The sequence below is a fragment of the Nematolebias whitei genome, chromosome 1 (genome assembly GCF_014905685.2).
Source record: "Nematolebias whitei isolate Nwh7 chromosome 1, NemWhi1, whole genome shotgun sequence".
Taxonomy (NCBI): domain Eukaryota; kingdom Metazoa; phylum Chordata; class Actinopteri; order Cyprinodontiformes; family Rivulidae; genus Nematolebias; species Nematolebias whitei.
Window position 1 is genome coordinate 10192460 of NC_056498.1, and position 24259 is coordinate 10216718.

General features: G+C 41.7%; 1 protein-coding gene across 1 annotated transcript in view; it reads left to right on the plus strand.

Moving 5' to 3' along the window:
- The first annotated feature begins 8560 nt into the window (after positions 1-8560).
- LOC119414675 (dedicator of cytokinesis protein 11) overlaps positions 8561-24259 on the plus strand; it is a 93390-nt gene continuing 77691 nt past the window's right edge. Inside the window, exons 1-4 of the mRNA XM_037681779.1 lie at positions 8561-8582; positions 12178-12324; positions 12448-12531; positions 13143-13305. Coding sequence (XP_037537707.1) covers positions 12178-12324; positions 12448-12531; positions 13143-13305 — 394 coding nt within the window. The 5' untranslated portion in view covers positions 8561-8582. The remainder of the gene's footprint in view (positions 8583-12177; positions 12325-12447; positions 12532-13142; positions 13306-24259) is intronic.

The window sequence follows — 24259 nt, forward strand, 5'->3', positions numbered from 1 at the left end:
ATATATATATATCATATATATATATATATATATATATATCATATATATATATCATATATATATATATCATATATATATCATATGTGATATATATATAAATATATATACTGTATATATCACACATATGTATATACACACAATTATGTATATATATATATATGTATATATATACACATATGTATTTATATACATATATATGTATTTATATACATATATATGTATTTATATATATTCATATATGTGTATTTATCTATATATACTTAGAGATATAAATAAATATATATATATAAATGTATATATATATATATATATATATATATATATATTTATATATATATATATAAATTAAAGCTCTAATGAACCAGATTCTACAAAAACATTAGATTTAAATTTTTATAGGTTTTCATCATCATTTGATGTATTTGCACTCATTGTCTACTTTTAATATTCATTTTAGATGTGTGGTTTTCTTTCTTGTTCACATATATACATTTTGTTTTTAGCTTTGCTTTAAAGTTCTTGTTTTGTGATTTGTACATTTGTGGGTTAAAATAAAGTTGAACTGAAGGTCGTCTCTTTTCTTTAAACATGTTTGAGGGAAATATTCCTGAGATCCAATAGTTTTGTGTCTTTCTATGATTTTCAGCTGAGTTAACAGTCATTAAAGTGAAAACAGGATTTCATCATGAAGCTGGCACCGTTTATTTTATTATTTTTTTTATCTTAAATGCTAAAATATATATTATTTTTTTATGACCAGCTCTTCTGGTCTCACACGACACTGCCCGCAGTCACATGATCCTCTCCTCCGGAGACAGGACGGGCAGGCTCATCCTCCCAGCTCCAGCTCAGCTGGTGACTGACAGAGGTCGTTCCAAGACCCCAGCCGCACGTAATCATGAAGGCCCGACCTGCGCAGACAGGCGGACAGAGACGGGTCTGCGACGAACGGTGGAAGCGATTTTAAAAAACATTTTACGTGTAAAAAAAAAAAAATAATAATAATTTTTAAATCGCTTCAGCAATTTTTTAAAACATTTTTTGTATAAAAACAAAATATTATTTTATTTAAAAATCGCTTCCACCGTCCGTCCTAGACTGTCCAGTCCGCTGCCAGGGGGGATCGGGATTCAGCCTTCATGTTTACGCGCAGCCGGGGTTTCGCAACAGCCATCTGCGAGTCCCCATCTCCAGCTTCGCAGTGACCTGCGGAGCTCTGAGCACACAAGGCTGGTATCCGGAACCTGAGCCTCCGAGTCGGCACATCGAAGGATCTTCCGTGGTGACCAGCTGAACTTGGAGCCGGGGAGATGACGCCCTGCCCGGCCTGGCGCTCCGAGTCTCCGGGGGGAGGATCGGGGTACACCAGCAGAGCTCCATCCAGCTTGCTCTGAATTATGTTGTCGGCCACCAAGCACAAAAAATGCCAGCACATCAGCATTAGACCAAGATGTTGTCAGTATTGTTTTTAAAATCTTTAAAATAAGTCCAGCTGCTGCTCCAGTCCGAGAAATTGCAAATGGCGGATTATTGTTTTGAAAAGTTTCTGAAGGATCCAGTGACTCCGCCCTCGACTCCGCCCCCCGACCAATCAGTGACCGACAGTGTTCTGACGTCACGTTTTTGTACTTATTCGTTCCGGTTAGAACCACAGAGCCAAGGGTACTGAAAAATAGTAACAGGTGCTAAGTACCGGTACTAATGGAAAAGCCTCAGAACCAGGCCAAGTAGGGTCCAGTCGGCCCGTACCGGTACTAATGGAAAAGGGGCATTAGTTTTGGAAGATGTGTAATAGGAGCTTCGATACACAGACATACACAGAGAGCAAAAAATAAAAAATACACGACAGGAGAGCAGGAGGAGGAGGAAAAAGTGTCTGCCTTGCATGAGAGTGAGTGAGCAGAAAACAAAACAGAAGCAAAAATGTTAGAGGAAAATGTTACAAAAAAAAGTATTTATTTATTTTTAAAATTTTTACAAGGTTGTAAGCGGTATGAGTAGAAAACAGCTGGAGGAGCAGTTTGTAACTTATTGGGTTATTAACCAGTAGGCCGATGTACCCTATCGCTGAGGGATTTAAATAATAAATATTTGTAGTTCTCAGTGAGCAGGTCCTTGGTTCAAACCCCGGTCCAGGGGCCTTTCTGGGTGGAGTTTGCATGTTCTCTCCGTGCATGCGTGGGTTTTCTCCGAGTACTCCGGTTTCCTCGCACAGACCAAAAACATGCATGTAAGGCTGATTGGTAACTCTAAATTGTCCCTAGGTGTGAGTGAGAAAGTGAATGGTTGTTTGTCTCGTTTGTCTCTATGTGTCCCTGTGATGGACTTGCGACCTGTCCAGGGTGTCCCCCGCCCCTCGCACAGTGATTGCTGGACATGGGCACCAGCGACCCCCGTGACCCAAAATGGAATAAGCGGGTAAAGAAAATGGATGGATGGATGGATGGATATTTGTAGTTTTGGAGATGAGTGTTTTTCTGGATTGGAATTGACAAGGACTACAAAGTAAACTTTAATGTTTTTGGTGAAAGATATTTAAGTGGGTAACTGTTACACAGTGGAGAAGAACAGAGGGAGTTTTTTTTTTTCTTGTCTGAGGCAGAGCAGAGTGACTAATCCTGATGAATGGAGGGAGTAGTTTTATCCACCACCACGTGCTATGGAGGAGCCAGGGGGTGGCCAATGATGGCCTTGAATATCATAAATTATTCTTTGGCCACCCCAATCATTTGAGGAAACTAACTTTTAAGTAATATAAAAACTATAAAGCATACTTTCCTTTATTGATTGGGGTAGCCAGTTTAGAAATGGTAGTGGCCATCTTGGATTTTGACGTGACAACCCATTTTTCGAAAGGAACCTTTTTCATACGCCTTGACGCAGCCACACACCAAAATGGAAGTCGGTACCTCCCTTATTTTTTATGTTACTGTGGGCGAATGGAGGGTATTTGCAATTGCCTCTTTTCGCCCTTCGACATTGTTAAAAATAACATTTTAGAGAGGCTGAAGCTCTCAGAAGTACTTTTTTTCAGGTTCTTAAAGATGAACCCAGTCTTTGTCTCCAATTAGTGACAAAAACTGACATGATTTGAGGCAGCTGGTAGTATTTTTTGGATACTTGCCAAACCTGCTTTTAGGAAGGCAGTTATGCAAATCTGTATAGTGAGGTAAATAACTGTTAAGGAAACACCTGGACCGACTACAAAGCATTTAAGATCATTCAGGGTCTGTCTGCTGTCGGTGTAGATTTCTGTAACACTGCAGCTTTACATGTTACAAACAAAACAAAACAAAGACAACTGGAAAATAACGAGAAAAAGAAAAAGTTAAGCCGTCATGATTATTGTCTCGAGTAAATGTTAGAGGCAGATCTAGTTCTGATGTCCAGAAGTAACATCTGTTATCATCTTCAAGTTTGCCTTTCTGGCTGATCTTCACCCCTAACTTCCTGTCAACACTTTTCCCTACAGTGCCTTCACGCCGTGGAGACTCACGTTATCATCACCTTCCTGCCAACGGTGCTCATGCAGCTGTTTGAGGTGCTCACCGCTGCCACCAAAGAAGCTCATGAGATTGCTGTCAACTCCCTGCGGTCAGTTGCTCTCTTATTTTCTCTCAATAGTATTAAACAGAATGGAAAACATTCAGGAAGTTCTATTTATGAAACATGTTTATAACCACACTATTGCAGTGCAGCGAAATAAAACCAATCAAGAGCAGTGAGAGTCAACCATAATTATAACTGTTGAAAAATCCTAGCCTAGTTCTTCGTGCATAGCATAGACGTCGCAACAATTATGGGTGAAGGGTGAAGTGTCCCCAACCCATTAAAAAAAATATTCATTCGGACCCCTCCCACATGTACCATGAAAATTAGTTCACCCAGTGCTGTTGCTATTTCTTCCATTCCACTTGATTAAAAGGAGAATACTCAAACCACTAAAAATCTACTCCAGGTTTTCCTGGTTACTGACAACAGCTCCAACAGCATGCAGTGTTTCCTCTCGGACATCTGCCTTGGTAGGGCGCTCACGGGAGGAGGAGGGGGAGACACCTCTGTTTTGCATGCTAGCTTAGCGTTACGTTAGTGCTGGCTGTTGTTGATGGGGAGGGGTTAGGATGTGTGAGAGAAGCGGAGTGCTATGTCTGTAGCAGCTTATTTTTTAAATTTTATTTACAAGTTTATTCATTAAAAAAAAACAATTCTATATACAATAAGAAATACAATCGCAAATAAAATGAAAAGCAGCAGAAAGAAGAAAAAATCTTATATCTGCCCCTTTTTACCAAAAAAATTAATTCAAACAATAATAATCTTCAAATAACAAAAACAAAATAAATAACTCCTTCTCGAGCAACAATTCATACAAATACACATTACACTATTTCATATTTTTTTAACAAACCGACTTTGATCATTCTCTTAAACATACACATTGATCTGGCATTTTTAACATCACTCTACAGATTATTCCGTAATCTAATTCCTTGGATTGAGGTAGACCGTCCCTTCAAATTAGTTCTAAATTTAGGTTTCATAAATATCTCTATCCCCTTAAGATTATAACAGCTCTCTCTTTTAACAAAATGTATTTGGATATTTAATGGTAATGTGTTATTATGAGCCCTATACATAACTGATAAAATATTATAATCTACCAAATCATGGAACTTCAATAACTTCAATTGATAAAATAAAGTACTTGAGGTGTGACTGAAATGCTTTCTAGTAATAATTCTTACAGCTCTTTTGTGTAAAACAAAAATAGGATTTGTAATTGTTTTGCCGCTTTCCCCCAAACATCAATACAATAGATTAAATGTGGAACAATTATTGCATTATACAACATGTACAGAGCTTTATCATTTAATAACTCCCTTACTTAAAGTACTGCAACAGATTTAGCTATTTTTATTATTACATAATTAATGTGATGTTTCCATGTCAGTTTTTCAACAATGATAACACACAAAAACTTCACCTCACTTACTTTATAAATCTCAACATCCTCGACTCTAAATGGAACATCAACAGTTCTCTTTTTATTACTGAATATCATATAGTTAGTTTTATCTAGGTTTAATGATAATTTATTAAGTTTAGACCAAGTGTGTGTTTTTACAAATTCTGTCTGCATCAACTCCAACATCCGTTCTATATCTTAATCCAAACAAAAAAATGTGGTATCATCTGCAAATAAAACACATTTAAGGAGTGCTGACACATTTACCATGCATTTATGTTGCGCGCTACTTTAATTCTGACAGTTTTCAACATGGGGGGGGGGGGGCTGGGGTCTAGTGTATATCTTCGATCCTTGTACTGTTTCTTTTTATAATTTATATTTTTGCTATTGGGCAGCACGGTGGCGCAACTGGTAGAGCTGCTGCCTCTCAGCAAGCAGGTCCCTGGTTCAAACCCCGGTCCAGGTGCCTTCTGGGTGGAGTTTGCATGTTCTCTCCGTGCATGCGTGGGTTTTCTCCGGGTGCTCCGGTTTCCTCCCACAGACCAAAAACGTGCGTGTTAGGCTGATTGGTAACTCTAAATTGTCCCTAGGTGTGAGTGAGAGAGTGAATGGTTGTTTGTCTCATTTGTCTCTATGTGGCCCTGTGATGGACTTGCGACCCGTCCAGGGTGTACCCCGCCCCTCGCACAGTGATTGCTGGACATGGGCACCAGCGACCCCCGTGACCCAAAATGGAATAAACGGGTAAAGATAATGGATGGATGGATGGATTTTTGCTATTTTTGGGTGTAACTGGGACCCTGAGTACGCAATTTCGTTCCACCTTATGTACCTCATGTGGTGCGAATGTCAATAAAGAAACTTGAAATTGAACTTGAGAGAAGCAGAGCGTGCTCTATTTACACAAGGAGAGCTGTTGGTCAGGCTACTTCTTATGCCGTGCTGTTTAAAATAGTTATTGAATCAAATGTTTACTTATGTAAACGTAGATGTTTAACAACCCATTAAAATACACTAGAATGGAGGAAACGGCATCTTATTTATTAAAAATTTTCTGGGGGAGGACCCCTCGACTCCCCTCCCTACTACAATCAGCATGTGCAGCATCACATTACAAATGCTTCTGACACCAGTGGTGCATAGCCGAAACTGTATTTCAAGCTGTGAACATTATTTTGTTGTTCATTTACATCCTGCCCATTTCATTTTGCTTTGTACCCCCCTTTGAAGCAGCCCACATATCTATGCTTTAATCTACTGGAGGTCACTTTAGAAATGAAGATGGGCAGATTGGGATCAGTTTTTGAAATAAGTACTATCATTATTATGGAAACTTGTCAGTCAGTGCTGCAGTGTTAATGCATAATCTTGAGGCAGCTGGCTTGATCCCTGGTTGTGTTTGGAAGGGCATCCTTAATATCTTTTAATAATCTTAATAATCCTTTATCTTAAAACGATTGTTGAATCTTTAAATGAGACAAAAATATTATACTTGGTCATTTATTTATTGAGGAAAATGATCCATTATTATATATTTGTGATGGTAAAAGTATGTGAACCTCTAGGATTATCAGTTAATCTGAAGGTGAAATTAGAGTCAGGTGTTTTCAATCAATGGATGATGATCAGGTGTGAGTTTCACCCTGTTTGATTTAAAGAACAGGATCTATCAGAGTCTGCTCTTCACAACATGTTTGTGGAAGTGGATCATGGAGGAACAAAGGAGATGGATGAGGAGCTCAGAAAAAGTGTTGTTGATGCTCATCAGGCTGGAAAATGTTACAAAACATCTGTAAAGAGTTTGGACTCCACCAAGTCCACAGTCACACAGATTGTGTACAAATGGAGGAACATGAAGACCATTGTTACCTCCCCAGGAGTGGTGGACCAACAAAGATCACTCCAAGAACAAGGAGCGGAACAGTCTGTGAGGTCACCAAGGAGCCCAGGGTAACTTCTAACAACTGAAGGTCTCTCTCACAGTAATGTTGATGTTCATGAGTCCACCATCAGGAGAACTGAACAACAATGGTTCATGGCAGGGTTGAAGGAGAAAGACACTGCTCTCCAAAAAGAACATGGCTGCTCGTCTGCAGTTTGATAAAGATCACATGGACAAACCAGAAGACAGTTGGAAGAATGTTCTGTGGACGGATGAGACCAAAATAAACTTTTTGGTTTAAATGAAAAAAAGTTTAATGTTTGGAGAAATGAAATGTCTGCATTCCTGCACAAGAACCTTATCCCATCTGTGAAACATGGTGGTGGTAGTATCATGATTTGGCGCTGTTTTGCTGCATCTGGGCCAGGACATCTTGCCATCATTGATGGAACAATTAATTCTGAATTATATCAGAGATTTCTAAAGGAAAATGTCAGAACATCTGTCCATGAACTGGATGTAAGAGAAGGTGGGTCATGCAGCAACACAATGACCCTGAGCACACAAGATGTTCTACCAAAGAATGTTCAAGAAGAATAAAGTTCATGTTTTGGAATGACCGAGTCAAAGTCCTGACCTTAATCCAATCCAGATGTTGTGGAAGAACCTGAAGCAGCATTTAATGTGAGGAAACCACCAACATCCAGAGTTGAAGCTGTTCTGTATGGAGGAATGGACTAAAGTTCCTCCAAGGTGTTCAGGACTCATCAACAGTTACAACTAGTTGTAGTTATTGCTGCACAGGGGTGGGGTGTCACACCAGGTACTGAAAGTAAAGGATCACAAACTTTTACCACTCACAAATATGTAACATTGGATCATTTTCCTCATTCCTTTCCTCCCTTCATATATTCCTTTCAGAGTGATCATACATGTAGTGTCCAAATGTCATGAGGAAGGACTGGAACATTACCTGCGCTCTTTTGTTAAGGTTAGCGAACAAAACGTTTTCCAAATTACACCACTCGTTTATTTTTAGAAACAAATACGTTTGTTGTGTTTATTTATATACAGCTCTGGTTTTTCCCTTCAGTATGTTTTTATAACTCCTGTGTCTGGAAGCTCGGCGACCACTCACGAGGTGCTGGCCACAGCTGTAACAGCTGTCCTCAAGCAAACTGCTGATTTCAACACCATCAACAAACTGCTCAAGGTACGCTCATCCAGTCTGTCAGCAGCTGGAACACCTCTGACCAGCAGGGAGAGTAATTCCCTTTGAAACAGCAGAACATTATAAGCACTGCTGTATGAATGCTTCAACTTGTAGCAGCTTGCTTTGACTGTTTGAGCCCTCGGTGACGTATTTTTCCCATCACCAGCTCCACTTGCACGTTCTTGTTGGTACTTTCTCAGGAATACTGCGTGGGAGGAAACGCCGAACCGCAATATGTACCCCCACAAATGTTATATCAAAACAACTGGCTCGGCTTGATGTTTGCTATTACATTTATTGGAATTTTTGGTTACCATGGCGACATAATTTGCAAACAAAGAACCCAACACTTAATACAGTCAAATCAAAAATTTTCAATGGCTGCCACGTGGCAGTCCCCATCAAGGTTTCTCCAGTTGTAACTCTGCTCTTATTTCTGTCTGCAGTACTCCTGGTTCTTCTTTGAAACCATGGCAAAGTCTATGGCCCAGTTCCTGCAGCAGGAAAACCGCATCAAGGTTGGTGTTCAGTGGCACAAATCATAAAGGTCCTGTCCTGGGATGAGTTTCTCACGCTGTGATGCTGCAAAATGCGTCAAGAGCCTTAAACCGAAGTAAGAGCTTAGTCAGGCCTACAGGGGGCGATGAATGTGAGCAAACTGCACTGAGGTTCCAGGTCTGGGTTTGATCAGGATCAGCTGAAACTCTAGGCCGATAAGAAGAGCTTTAGTTTATATTTATTGCTTTTATTCAAACGTAAGTGATGTGTTTTCACAGCAACTCCACTGTTTGAAATATTTAGTTTTAGATATGAAAATTATGACAAAATTGTTGGAGGAAAATATTCTCGCTTTATATCGCTTACTCAAAGGAGCCACACTGGTAGACCTGCCACGATAACAAATTTTACTGGGCGATTATTTGTCTCTGAAATTATTGCGATAAACGATAATATTGTTTGAAATTAGTAATTATTGTCAAATTTAAGAACTGTTGGTTAATTTTTGTGTGTAGTACCTTTTTTCGACCACCGGATGGCAGTATAAGACTGTTTGAACCGAAGGATGGATAGTGAGGGAGCGAGCAGCGTGTCTTTTTAAGAAAAATGGGAGGGAGGCCCCTTGACGTGACATGGGCTGTCTCCTGTTTTTCAGTTCTCATTATGGCAGATGCTCGGTGTGGTTTGAGCTCTTTAGCATAGCATTTTTCACACAAAGCTTTTAATAAAAAAATCAGTAAAAAAGTTCTCAGCTTCTTTTTGCAGAGAAAAACAACTTTTTAGATGAAGGCACGAGTTTCAACCGTGAATTTTGGAGCTTCGACAAGACAGAGGTTTTTTCCTGCGGTTGGCCTGTTAGCTTAGCTCGTAGTTTAGCTTCTCAGCTTAGCTGCTTTTAATGATCCAAAAACACAATTTTGGATGATTTAAAATAGATTTTAAAGAGAAAGGGCGGGATCAGTGAAGAACACCGGAGTTGAGTTTTTTGTCATCCAGTGTCTTCAGTAGAAAGAGAGAGACACGAAGAAATTATAAAATGAAAATTAGGTTGATAATTTTCATTTATCATCCGATTCATTGATTTATTGTTTATAGCGACAGACCTACACACTGGACGACAGGAGAAGATTTTTAACAGGTTTTTTTTTGCAAGCACAGATTTTCAGGACAGGTTACACAGATATACAGGAAGTTCACACAGATATACAGGAAGTACACACAGATATACAGTAAGTACACACACATCTACAGGAAGTACACACACATCTACAGGAAGTACACACACATCTACAGGAAGTACACATGAAGTCCAGTCAAAAGAAGTTGCCACGAGCTGTGTGTGAAGCTTGTTTTTATACTCTTACTGTATCAGTTCAAGCTCACAGACTCGGAACATCTCTGAGGTGTCCTTGGAGCAGCAGCTGCACTTTCATTCTCAGTTATAGTAGTTAAAAACATCAAACTTTGACAAAAATTCCCTAACAAAAAAAATATATGTATAGTTTCGGATTTCCTACTAGTTTTATACTTTTCTCTTTCTTTACAGTTTGTAGTAAAAAAAAACTCAGCCTGTTGTTCTAATAAAAACAGGCTCTTAAGTTTTGGTTCAAAACTTCATTATACGTTCTCAACTTTAATAACTTATACATCTAAAGTATTTGCAGGTCATGTTTTGCTATTTTAAACCTTTTAGATGATAAGAAAAGGCAAACAGTTATTAAACATTTAAATCCATTTAAACATTTACACATTTCTGACTTTATTTTAAAAGTCAAAGTCAAACTTATAAAGCACATTTTAAACAGCGGCTGTTACCAAAGACCTTAACAATAAGATACAAGGCAGTAATAAAGAAAAATAATAATAAGATGTAATTAAAAGCATCAAAAGTAAAAGATAAAAACACAAAAACAATGAAATACTAAATCAGATCACACTGTGTTAAACATCAGATGTGTGCAGTTCGGTTCGGTAGGCGGGGCGCCACCCTTGTCCAATAGTAAGGTAAACACTGCATACCTGCTAACTTGTCACTTTTTTTGGCTAAATTCACCAATTTCAATCAAAAAGATGTCATTTACTTGAATTATCTGGATCAGAAGAGTTTTGGGGTTTTTTTGGGTGGGGGTTGTCAAGAGGCATGGTTGATGGCATAATTTCCCATTGACTGGACTTGCGTAGCGCTACTTAAGTCGTGCTAGCTATCTTGCAACCTGTGCTCACAACAAAGCTCATGTTATTGCTATGTTGTAAGCGCTAAGCTAGCGCACATGCATAGTGTTAGCTTAGCACTACGTAAGTGCCAGCTGTTGTTGACCGGTGTGTGTGAGGGGGGTGTTAGGATGCCTTAGAGAAGCGGAGCACTGTGTCTGTAGCATCTTAGCTAGCACATCTGTATTGTGCGCTGCTAGCTTAGTGCTACCTATTTAAGAAATTATTTTTTGCTTTTAGCAAAATGCTCTGCTATATTTCGTTTCTCTGCTTGGCTTGCTGCTGTTATTTCATGTTTATTTTTTGGATGACTAACCATCTATGCTATGTACAGTATGTCCTAAATAAATTAGGCTATGTTAGTAAATGTCTTTTTTTACCTGAAGCATGTTGTCTTTACCTCTAATTTTCTTCTTGGAAATACCAGAATGCTTAATTTACATTTATGGGGGCCGAGATGGTGTAGAGGCAGGGCAGCCGGCCCGGGACCCGAAAGTCCCAGGTTCGATCCCCGGTCACTGCACACCTCGTGGTGTCTCTGGGCAGCACATCCCATCCCCAAAATGCCCACCCCCCCACCCAGCACCCCGAATAGCCGCCCACTGCACCACCCAGTGGTGGATGGGTTAAATGCAGACTAATTTTGCCATTGTATGGAAACATACAGTGATGACATTGTGATGACATTATTATTATTATTATTGTTTAAAATCACAAAATATTCTGGGGGGCCCACAGGACACCCACAGACACCCACGGAAGATTTTACTACTCCCACTACAGGTGCTAGGTTTGTCACCTTCTTCATCCCTTGTAAGTTTGCAGGTATGATAATCAAACTCATGAAAAGTAATCACTGGATGAACGTCCACAACTGATTACCTTTTGGACTCAATCAAAGTCAAGATGGCTGCCACAGCTATTCGATGTTAGAAAACACAAACATGGCCACAGCTCAACCAATTTTACAGATATTGAGCACAAATTTGTTGAAGTTGAATCCCATAACTGCTGATCTACTCAAGATAATTTAACGATACTTGATCCACATATGCTTCATCACTAGACGTAGTGTTGCATGAATATTTCATCTCTCTAGCCTTAAGGTCAAGGTCACAAATTAAGGTCAAATCTTTACAAGTTCTTTGCTTGTGTGTGCTCTTCTAGATTTGTTTGTGGGTGGGTGTATAATGTGCCTTATGTGGTACTTTTGTTCAACGTGAGGTGATCTCAGATTTAAACTGACATGAAAGCAGTGGGCGATGTACTTCAAGAACAACATCGTTTTCAAACAATCTGCTAGGAAAACGTGCAGGTTGTAGGAGTTGTATTTTTATATGTGGTGGTGCTTTTGTGTGTCTTCTCTATGAAATTAAAAAAGACATGATGCGTATCGTCCCATAGATGCCGCGGCCTCAGCGCTTCCCGGACAGTTTCCACCAGGTGCTGCAGTCCCTGGTGCTGTCCATCATGCCCCACATCACCATCCGGCACAACGAAATCACCGAGGAAGCTCGAAGCATCAACCTGAGCCTGGCCAGTCTCATCAAGGTCTAAAACCCATTTCTTTTATTCCTGTCGGATTTAACCTCAGCATATTTCGCTCAAAGATTTGACGTCCAGGGGACACGGCTTCTCAACAGCTGATTAGCTGATCACTCTTTGTTCTTCTAGAGGTGCCTGACGTTCATGAACAGGGGCTTCGCCTTCGGACTCATCAACCACTACATGTGCCACTTCGGTCTCAAAGATCCAAAGGTACGAGCGTGGTGAGGTGGGGCCGGCGCACCGCTGTCACACACACAGAGGGAGCGCCTTAAGTTCAAACCAATCAGACGTGTCAGAGTCTGTACAGGATTTGGTTTAATTTACTTTAGCCTCAGACCAGCTTGTCAGTTTTCTACATTCGCCTTATAATCTAGTTGATTTTTGTTACTTTTTTGTCGTCTTTTTTGTAAAAAAAAAAAAAAAAAAAAAAGTATGCCTTTTTGTGGCTGTCTATTGTCGTTGTTGTCCATCGTTGTCATCATTCTTTGCTGAAATCAGGTCTCTCTTGTAAATGAGTCCTTGAGGCTCAATGGGATTTACCTGTCTAAATAAAGGTTGAATGAATGTCAACACATTGAGGTCAAAGGTCACTCGGTGCTAACCTTATGTAAGATCTGTTACTTGATTGGTCTTATTTGGTTTTGTCTTCACCGTGCCTCTGTACAGACATTACATTTGACTAGCAGAGTGGGAAACCACAGATACCGGTACACACACACACACCGGCTTTTAAGCAAATGCTTAAAATTCTGGATGTTCTGATGCCAGAAATTTGAATATTTGCGTGCAGAAACCTTCACATGCACGTGTTTTTGCTGCAGGTGTTGACAGAAATGAAATTTGAGTTCCTCATGACCCTGTGTAACCACGAGCACTTCATCCCACTGAACTTGCCCATGGCCTTCGGGCGCACCAAGCTGCAGAGAGTACAAGGTGAGCAACACGTCCTAGATTATGTTCTAATGTTCATCCTCCATACTGACGGCACATCACACCTACCTGCTGTTACTCATGACCCTCATTAACTAACAAGACAGTTTCTCACAAGTAAGACCTACAACCCCAAATGTTTTGGGACATTGTCTAACTGAACACAGGATGGAATGAGTCAAAGTCTCATAAACTCGTATTTTATTCACAATGTATCATAAGAAGGTTTAAACTTGAACATTATCTGGGAAATTTATGACAGCAGCGCATCTAAATGAAATTGGTACAGGGACATGAAAAGGCTGTAAAAGTATGTGAAATTAATATGAAACACCTGGAGGAGCTAATTAAACTAATGGGCAGCAGGTCAGTAAGAGGACTGGGTATAACAAAAAAACTTTAAGAGAGACAGAATCTGCTGAAAATAAAGATGAGCAGAAGTTCACCAGTCTGAGAAGAACTGCAAAAATGAGAATTTCAGAATAATGTTGATTAACAGAGAGGTAGCACAGTGGAGCAGTGGCTAGCTCAGTCTCCCCACAAAAACAAGGTTCCAGGTTAGCTTCTTGACCAGGATGTGTGGGGAGTTTAAATGTTCTCCTGCATGCATGGGATTTCTCCACATTATGCGGTTTCCTCCTATGATCCAAAAACACGACGAGGCTCTGGTTTTTTAAACCAGGTCTGGTTCTGTCCTGGACATTGCTGCATGAGCTCAGAAACACTTCCACAAATAAGAGCCTGGCTCTTCTCAATCAGGAGAGAGACCATCCAGCCTGTTATCAGCTCACACTTCAAACATCTGCCTCTCTGATAGTATGGGGGTACATTAATGCCTCTGATATTGACATTTTCACAGTTACTAATTTTTACACGTGCTGTTTTTATTGACTGTTATATACAAACATATTTGTAAATTAGTTTTATTGGTATTTCATGGGGCAGCACGGTGGCGCAACTGGTAGAGCTGCTGCCTCTCAGCGAGCAGGTCCTTGGTTCAAACCCCGGTCCAGGGGCCTTTCTGGGTGGAGTTTGCATGTTCTCTCCGTGCATGTGTGGGTTTTCTCCAGGTACTCCGGTTTCCTCCCACAGACCAAAAACATGCATGTTAGGCTGATTGGTAACTCTAAATTGTCCTTAGTTGTGAGTGAGAGAGTGAATGGTTGTTTGTCTCGTTTGTCTCTATGTGTCCCTGTGATGGACTTGCGACCTGTCCAGGGTGTACCCCGCCCCTCGCACAGTGATTGCTGGACATGGGCACCAGCGACCCCCGTGACCCAAAATGGAATAAGCGGGTAAAGATAATGAATGGATGGATGGATGGTATTTCTTGTTGTGATAGTAACTTGTGATGTTGCCAGGCGTCTGAATGGCTGCAGAGCAGCTGAAACAGAGTCATATATGAACATGTCAGGGTTTGGTGGACAAGAACGAACCCAGTAGCGCAGACAGGACTCAACTCGGCAGATTACAAAAATAAGTATTTTAATGATGAAATCAAAAGTAACAAAACAATAAGCTGACGTGGCAGCACACTTACTTTAAACTAGACGACTCAGGAGGGATACTCAGACAAGACTCAGGAAGCTCAGGAAAACTCACGAGACACAGGAGAACACTGAAGACCCAAACGAATACGACGCGACAAAGAACAAGACAGAACAGACAGCTTTTATACAAGGACAAAACGAGACGTGATTACAAACAGCTGTGACGAGACAAGGGTGACACCAATTAAACTGAAGAGAACACACAAGGGAAACACAGACACAAACAGAGCCAGTAAATGGTACCATCCTTACAGAACATGGTTTAGACTAAATGTCTTTCAACAAACTGAAAGAAGGCATGAAACTATCTGGACCACAAAGCATCACAAAATACTGACTTTGAGCACATCAGCAACTATAAAAAGGTCAATGGGTATCTGACACTCCTGAAAAGGCTCCATCATTACAGAAAAGTAAAAACAGGCTTTAGGCCAACATAAGCTCCCATACAGGGGGAAATCCAGCAAAGAAACCTCCGGATCAGGGGGTGGGATGAAACTATGTAAACAAAGTCCCATTTACACCCAACAATGGCAAAAATATAAAGTGTAAAAATAAGCAATATTTAAGGATCTAAAGATATACGTTAAACGACCGCTAAACAATACGCTAAACTATCTAAGATATACGCTAAATACTAATAAAAATAATACGGTATATTAAATAGCGGCCCTAGCATGAGTCTGTAGTGAGTAGATGGGTATACAACAGCATGAGATAATCAGCAGAACATATCAACAATTAAAGTGGCATTAGTGGGTTTTTTTTTTCCGCAGTGATTATTCTGGTTAGAGATTCATGAATCTTAACAGCTTCAGGGTAGAAGCTGTTCCTCAGCCTGGTGATTCTACACGTAATGCTCCTTAACCTCCTTCATGAGGGGAGCAGGTCAAAAAGTATGTGTGCTGCTTGAGTGGGGTCCTTCATGATGCAGGTGGCTCTCTTCCTACATCTGGAGGTGTAAACGTCTGTGATGGTGGGGAGACTGACTCCAACAGACTTCTGTGCAGCCTTCACCACTCTCTGCAAAGCTTTTCTTTCCGCAGCTGTGCAGCCTCCATGCCACACATTGATGCTGGAGCACAGGATGCTCTCAACTGCACACCTATAGAAGGAGGTGAGGACTGAGCTTCCCAGACCAGCTCGTCTCAGCTGCCTGAGGAAGTAGAGTCTCTGATGAGCTTTCTTGATCAGGCTGGTAGTGTTGTTGCCCCAGCTGGGGTTTTCATTCAAGTTTACACCCAAGTACTTGTAGCTGGAGACCACTTCCACCTCAGATCCTCCTATGTTCAGGAGGGTGTAGGTGTGTTTGTTTCGTCTGAAGTCCATGACCATCTCCTTCATCTTCTTCACATTGATGTGAAGGTTATTCTTCCTGCACCAGCTCTCCAGGTGTTCCACCTCTTGCCTGTAGCTGGACTCATCGTTGTTTGTGATTCATCTCACCACCGCTGTATCATCTGCAAACTTTACAATGTGCCAGCCTGGATGGGTAGCTGCACAATCATACGTGAGCAGAGTGAACAGGAGGAGACTCAACACACAGCCCTGAGGAGAGCCAGTGCTGAGGGTTATAGTGGAGGAGGAGAATATGTGGATCCTCACTGACTGTGGTCTGTTTGTTAAAAAGTCTAGGACTCAGTTGAAAATGGAGGGGCTTAGTCCTAGTGTGAATAGTTTGTTCATGAGGGTTTGGGTGATCATGATGTTGAAGGCAGACGTGAAGTCCACAAATAGGACATAGGAGTCCTTCTGCTCCAGGTGGGTAAGAGCAATGTGGACCACAGAGGAGATGGCATCCTTTGTTGTTCTATTCTCACGGTATACAGGTCCTTCTCAAAAAATTAGCATATTGTGATAAAGGTCATTATTTTCCATAATGTAATGATAAAAATGAAACTTTCATATATTTCAGATTCATTGCACACCAACTGAAATATTTCAGGTCTTCAATTGTTTTAATACTGATGATTATGGCATACAGCTCATGAAAACCCAAAATGCCTATCCCAAAAAATTAGCATATCATGAAAAGGTTCTCTAAACAAGCTCTTAACCTAACCATCTGAATCAACTACGTAACTCTAAACACCTGCAAAAGATTCCTGAGGCTTTTAAAAACTCCCAGCCTTGTTCATTACTCAAAACCGCAATCATGGGTAAGACTGCCGACCTGACTGCTGTCCAGAAGGCCATCATTGACACCCTCAAGCAAGAGGTTAAGACACAGAAAGAAATTGCTGAACGAATAGGCTGTTCCCAGAGTGCTGTATCAAGGCACCTCAGTGGGAAGTCTGTGGGACGGGAAAAGTGTGGCAGAAAACGCTGCACAACGAGAAGAGGTGACCGGACCCTGAGGAGGATTGTGGAGAAGGGCCGATTCCAGACCTTGGGGGACCTGCGGAAGCAGTGGACTGAGTCTGGAGTAGAAACATCCAGAGCCACCGTGCACAGGCGTGTGCAGGAAATGGGCTACAGGTGCCGCATTCCCCAGTTCAAGCCAATTTTGAACCAGAAACAGCGGCAGAAGCGCCTGACCTGGGCTACAGAGAAGCAGCACTGGACTGTTGCTCAGTGGTCCAAAGTACTTTTTTCGAATGAAAGCAAATTTTGCATGTCATTCGGAAATCAAGGTGCCAGAGTCTGGAGAAAGACTGGGGAGAAGGAAATGCCAAAATGCCAGAAGTCCAGTGTGAAGCACCCACAATCAGTGATGGTCTGGGGTGCCATGTCAGCTGCTGGTGTTGGTCCACTGTGTTTTATCAAGGGCAGGGTCAATGCAGCTAGCTATCAGGAGATTTTGGAGCACTTCATGCTTCCATCTGCTGAAATGCTTTATGGAGATGAAGATTTCATTTTTCAGCACGACCTGGCACCTGCTCACAGTGCCAAAACCACTGGTAAATGGTTTACTGACCATGGTATTACTGTGCTCAATTGGCCTGCCAACTCTCCTGACCTGAACCCCATAGAGAACCTGTGGGATATTGTGAAGAGAAAGTTGAGAGACGCAAGACCCAACACTCTGGATGAGCTTAAGGCCGCTATCGAAGCATCCTGGGCCTCCATAACACCTCAGCAGTGCCACAGGCTGATTGCCTCCATGCCACGCCGCATTGAAGCAGTCATTCATGCAAAAGCATTCCCGACCAAGTATTGACTGCATAACTGAACATGATTATTTGAAGGTTGGCGTTTTTTGTATTAAAAACACTTGTCTTTCATTGGTGGGATGAAATATGCTAATTTTTTGGGACAGGCATTTTGGGTTTTCATGAGCTGTATGCCGTAATCATCAGTATTAAAACAATTAAAGACCTGAAATATTTCAGTTGGTGTGCAATGAATCTGAAATATATGAAAGTTTCATTTTTATCATTACATTATGGAAAATAATGACCTTTATCACAGTATGCTAATTTTTTGAGAAGGACCTGTACATACTGGTGAGGGTCCTCAATGTTGATGGTTGTTTTGATGTGGGTCATGACCAGTCTTTCGAAGCATTTAGCGACTATCGGGGTGAGGGCTACTAGCCGATAGTCATTCAGACCAGTCACTGTAGAGCTCTTTGGGACTGAGATGATGGTGGCAGACTTCAGTCAGGTAGGAACCAGGCTGCCAGGGTAAGTGAGGAGTTAAAGATGTTGGCCAGCACCTCGCAGAGCTGATCATCACAGTCTTTCCGCACCTTCCCCGGGATGTTGTCTGGGCCAGTTGCCTTGTGAGGGTTAATCCTCCTGAAAGTACTCCTTACTTTGGTTGAGGTCACGCTGAGGAACTCCTCTTCCGATGGTGAGTTGAGTCTGGTGCTGTGTGGTTTGTTCTGGTCTTCCAAACGGGCATAGAACCTGTTAAGAGCATCAGGCAATGATGAGTTCCTAGGGCATTGTGCACCTTTGTTTTAATTGTCTGTGATGCATGTAATGCCCCTCCACATGCTCCATGGTCCTGCGAGGAGAAATGTCCCTGGATTTTCCATTCGTATGTGGCTTTAGCCCTCTTATTACCAGCAGCCAGCTCTTTCCTTGCCTTCCCCAGTTCTGTAAGTTGCCAGACCTGAAGGGAGTATCCCTGGCTTTCAGCAGGGTATGGACCTCTGCGTTCAGCCAGGATTTCTGGTTCACGTAATACTTCACAGTTCTGGTGGTGGATGCCTGATGTCCTGATGCATGCTCAATAATCCAGTTAGAAAAATCTAACAAAGTTAAGTCAGGTCTTCTGGACAGATTCTTCTTGATTCTTCCCACACAGGACTGGCCATGGAGCAATGTGGATATCCTAACTGGGCCTTCCTGAAAGCAGAGAAGAAACCCAAAGAGGACTCCAACCATCAGGTGAAAAGGAGGAACCCAGACCCAGACCAGTGGTCATTCCATATGTTGCAGGAGTTTCAGATAAGCTGAGACGTTTATTTTCTAAACACAACGTCCCAGTGGCTTTTAAAGCCCAAAATACATTACATTAAAAGACTGGTACATTAAAAGACTGGTTAATCCCAAAGATCCAATCCCCTGGCACAAACAGAGTAATATTGTGTATGCGTTCAGTGTCAAGACTGTGATCAGTCTTACATCGGGGAAACTTAACAACCACTGGCCGAAAGGATGGCCCAGCAAAGAAGATCAACATCATCAGGCCAGGACCCTGTGGTCTACTCTCATTTCCAGGCCAGCAGTCACTCTTTCAGGGATGAAGATGTTCACATCCTTGATAGAGAGGAACGATGGTTTGAGAGAGGAGTAAAGGAGACCATCTTTGTGAAAAGAAATCGTCCATCATTAAACAGGGGTGGAGGCCTCCGTCTTCAACTGTCCCTGTCGTGATGGCTGGTCTTTAAAGGCAGAACCCAAGGATGCAGGCAGGACTCGGTAGATTCGGTGGTAAAATAAGAAGACGCTTTTAATAACACAAAAAGAAACGGCTGTCGAGGCAGCAAAACTTACACGTAGAAAATCACAAGGAGGCACTCAGGAAAACACTAGGGACTCAGGAGGATTACCAGGAGAATACAAGACGATGTCCAGACAAGGAATAACACTAAGACACAGACTTGTATACAATTTCTGATGAGGACAAAGCACCTGTCAGGCTCACAGGTGTGGGAAAAGGGAAATCACATGAGAGGAAACAGGACAGAGACACACCACTAGGGGCAATATCACCACAGGCCCCCTCTTACAATGCTGTTATTGCTAGTATCACTCAGCTCTCTGTGAATAGTAGCGGCCATCAGGGTATTAACAATAGGTCGTTAGGTTGATGGTCCTCCTTTATCATGTGAACAACTATTTCTGGTTGTCTCCATCAAACTAGCTGATCTACTATGAGAAGGTGCTATTTATAAGACTGAGTTTGTTGTGGCTCCTCAGACTGAAGAAGTCTTCTGGATAAAAGACGAAACATTTCAACAAGAAGAATCTGCTCTCCTCAGGTCCTAAATGTTCACAGACTGTTGTTAAGAGATGTTTCACAGAACAAAACTTATTCCCATCTTACGTTTTTTCAAATGTGCAGCCATAAAATACAATATTACATTTTTTTTCCCCAGAATGTGGTTGTTATTTAACCATGATATGTTTGTATCCAATGTTTTATTGTGACCAAAATATGGGTTTATGAGATATGCTAATCATTTCTTTCTCTTTTATTTACATTTCATACATCTAAACTTCGTTCACACTGAGGTTCTACACTGCTGCACAAATAATTTTCCCCTAAATTTTCTAATTATGTTCACACCTTTGTTGATTTTTTGTTTTTGTGTGTGTTTCGCTTGTGGTCAGATTTTATTCCGTATGCGACGGATCTTTTTGGCCCTGTAGGTAGGTGATGCTGACCGCTCCGTAACCTTTGCTACCGTATGCAAACACTTGGCTTAAGAGCGTTCATGTTCTGATTGACATTAACCCTCCCACCCACCATCAGCCTCCCTCCTTTCTACTTCCTGTTTTCTGCTGTCGGGCCTTGGCTTTGTAGAGGAGAGAAGCCCTGCTGCTCTGTGAATCGGTTCTTTTCTTGCTGCCTTATTGAGCTGTAAACAGGAGGAGCGTCTGCCGTCGTTTTTCTGTTGCTGTCTGAGTCTGTTTTCTCTGCCTCTGTCGTTAGCGCAGATATCCTTTCCCAGTATTAACAGTGTCACCGTGAAGCTGAACGACTGATAACCTTTCCGTTCTGGTGGACTCTCCCTGATTTTTCAGATTCTGATCAAGTTTCTCTCTGAATGCATTGATTGATAATGGAAACGTCATACATTCCTGATGAAAGCAGTGTGTCGTGACTTATTTTATGGAATTAATAATTTGGTTTCTTGTCATCCTATGAATGACAGTCTGTGTTTCTGATGAGTTCGTTGCACTCGAATGACTGATCTTTTCTCAGTTTGCAACCATTGATGGTGTCATTTGGATGTAGTACAGTGTGTTTTATGAAGCTGTTTGAAGCCTTGTCCACACCACTCTGGATATTTTGTAAAACCCAAATTTTCTGCTGCAAGTATTAAAAAAACCGTAATTGATGAATCTGTGTGGAGTGGAAAAGACAGCTATTGCTGCACACACCTACTATCACTTTGTGCTTTAGAAACCACAATGGCAATGGAGTCGATTTAAATGTTTTTTTCAGCTTCTGTCTGACTTGGTTTTGATCCTGTTGCCTGTAAACTTTGTGTGCTGAAAGGGTTAATAACCTACGGTTGTTTGGTAGAAGGTTGAACATAACCAGAATAATTTATGGCAATAAATAAATAAATGGATACTAATTTTGTTAAATGAAAATACAGTAGTCCCTCACCATTTCGCGGTTTGTTTTTCACGGACTCGCTCTATCGCAGTTTTTCAAAATAAGATTGGACATGACACACAATTGGCTGATTGATGGATGAACCACACAATCAGCATTTTAATTTCAAATAAATTATTTTAAGGATGCACGATATTGGATTTTTGGCTGATATCCGATATGCCAATATGTTAAAACTTATTTGGCCGATACCAATATTTTATATACATTCCTTTGTCAGAACATAGCTCTCTTATTTAGGCTTATTTACTACAAAAATTGTGCAACAGCTGTAAGAGCTGGTAACATATATTCAGTAACAGTCATGTGATGCAAAGCACTTTAACTTATATTAAATGAAAAGTGTTAAATGTTATTTATTAGCATTAGTCACCTGCGATGCTGTCTCACTTGTGGAGGCTTGTTCCAGGTTCCTAGCTGCAGTGTGGGATCCTCTGCACTCTTGTGTATGAAGGACAGCCTTTTTAAGATCAAAGTTTTTGTCTATCCATTGTGCTGTAAGACTAATCATGCTAACGGGGCTAACACGACGTCCAAATGTCTGTGATAAAACTCACCCAAGTGCTATTGGCTATTAGCTTCTCAATGATGTCGGAAATGACAGCTTGTAACTCGGGTAATGTTACAGCAGAAAAATATCTCAGACTCCGGACGATGTAGTGAGGCTTAATGTAGTCCATAAATCTTCAGAATCCGACATCCTCACCAACAAAAATAAAACTTCCACACCGCCAACATTTTGAATTTTCCTCTCCACCATGAGATCAGGTAGGCACACGTGACGTCATCACGTTGTGCTGGTGCTGCAGACATCCTTGTCACTGGGTTGTCATACAAAAACAACGCCTTTTATATTGGTGAGTTATTTTGATGGAATGGCCAATGTCCGATATTGAACTTTAACGCTAATATCAGATGATACCGATACTATGCCAATAATATCATGCATCCCTAAATTATTTTAAATTATTTAGCACCTGCTACACCTGTGTGGCAGAGTGCAGTCAGAGGCAGATAGAGCTGTGATCATGACATTCTGTGCTCATTTTGAGCATTTAGAGTTCAGAAACATTGTTTAGAATATTGCAAGCGTGTGGGAAGGGTTTAAAACACCTTAATATATATTTATATAAAAATACTAAAATATACTACTACTTACTACTTGTACTACTATTCCTACATCGCGGTTTTGCACTTATCACAGGGCTTCAGGGTATGGATCCCCCGCGATAAACGAGGGACTACTGTACATAATAATACGGTGTAAGAGTTCTACATCAGAAATCGCACCAACCAAATTTTTTATTTAGTTTAAGAATAAATGGCTTTATTTTTTATGTAAAAAATGTTAAAATTGAACTGGATTTATCTGACTTTTCAGTAAGGCAACTCGGTTTGATGATGATAATCTCCATCCATCCATCCATCCATCCATCCATCCATCCATCCATCCATCCATCCATCTATTCTCTTCCACTTATCTGGGGTCGGGTTGCGGGGGTAGCAGCCTAAGTAGGGAGGCCCAGACTTCCCTCTCCCCTGCCACTTGGGCCAGCTCCTCCAAGGGAATCCCAAGGCGTTCCCAGGCCAGCCAAGAAACATAGTCCCTCCAGCGTGTCCTGGGTCTCCTCCCGGTGGGACGTGTCCGGAATGCCTCACCAGGGAGGCATCCAGGAGGCATCCTAACCAGATGCCTGAGCCACCTCAACTGGCTCCTCTCGATGTGGAGAAGCAGCGGCTCTACTCTGAGTCCCTCCTGGATGACTGAGCTTCTCACCCTGTCTCTAAGGGAGAGCCCAGACACTCTGTGGAGAAAACTCATTTTGGCCGCTTGTATCTGAGATCTCGTTCTTTCGGTCACAACCCAAAGCTCATGACCATAGATGAGGGTAGGAACATAGATCGACTGGTAAATTGAGAGCTTCGCTTTTTGACTCCGCTCTCTCTTCACCACGACAGATCGATACAGCGCCCGCTTCACTGTCGATGCTGCACCTATCTGCCTATCGATCTCACACTCCATTTGTCCCTCATTCGTGAACAAGACCCCGAGAAACTTAAACTCCTCCACTTGGGACAGGACCTCCTCCCCGATCCAGAGAGGTCACTCTACCCTTTTCCGGCTCAAGACCATGGCCTCGGATTTGGAGGAACTGATCCTCATCCCGGCCGCGTCACACTCGGCTGCAAACCGCTCCAGCGAAAGCTGTAGATCACGACCCGATGAAGCCAATAGGACCACATCATCTGCAAAAAACAGAGAAGCAATCCTAAGGCCACCAAAACAGATCCCCTCAACACCTTGGCTGCGCCTAGAAATTCTGCCCATAAAAGTTATGAACAGAATCGGTGACAAAGGGCAACCTTGGTGGAGTCCAACTCTTACTGGGAACGAGCCCGACTTACTGCCTGCAATGCAGACCAAGCTCTGACACTGGTCGTACAGGGACCTAACAGCCCGTATCAAAGGGCCTGGTACCCGATCCTCCCAGAGTTCCCCCCACAGGGCTCCCCGAGGGACCCAGTCCAACGCCTTCTCCAAGTCCACAAAGCACATGTAGAATGCACAAAGTTTGTTTTCTCAGTCATCCAGGTATATAACAACAAAAAAGGTTGAATCATGTCATCTGGACTTCGTTTTCTTGTTAAAAAGAAAC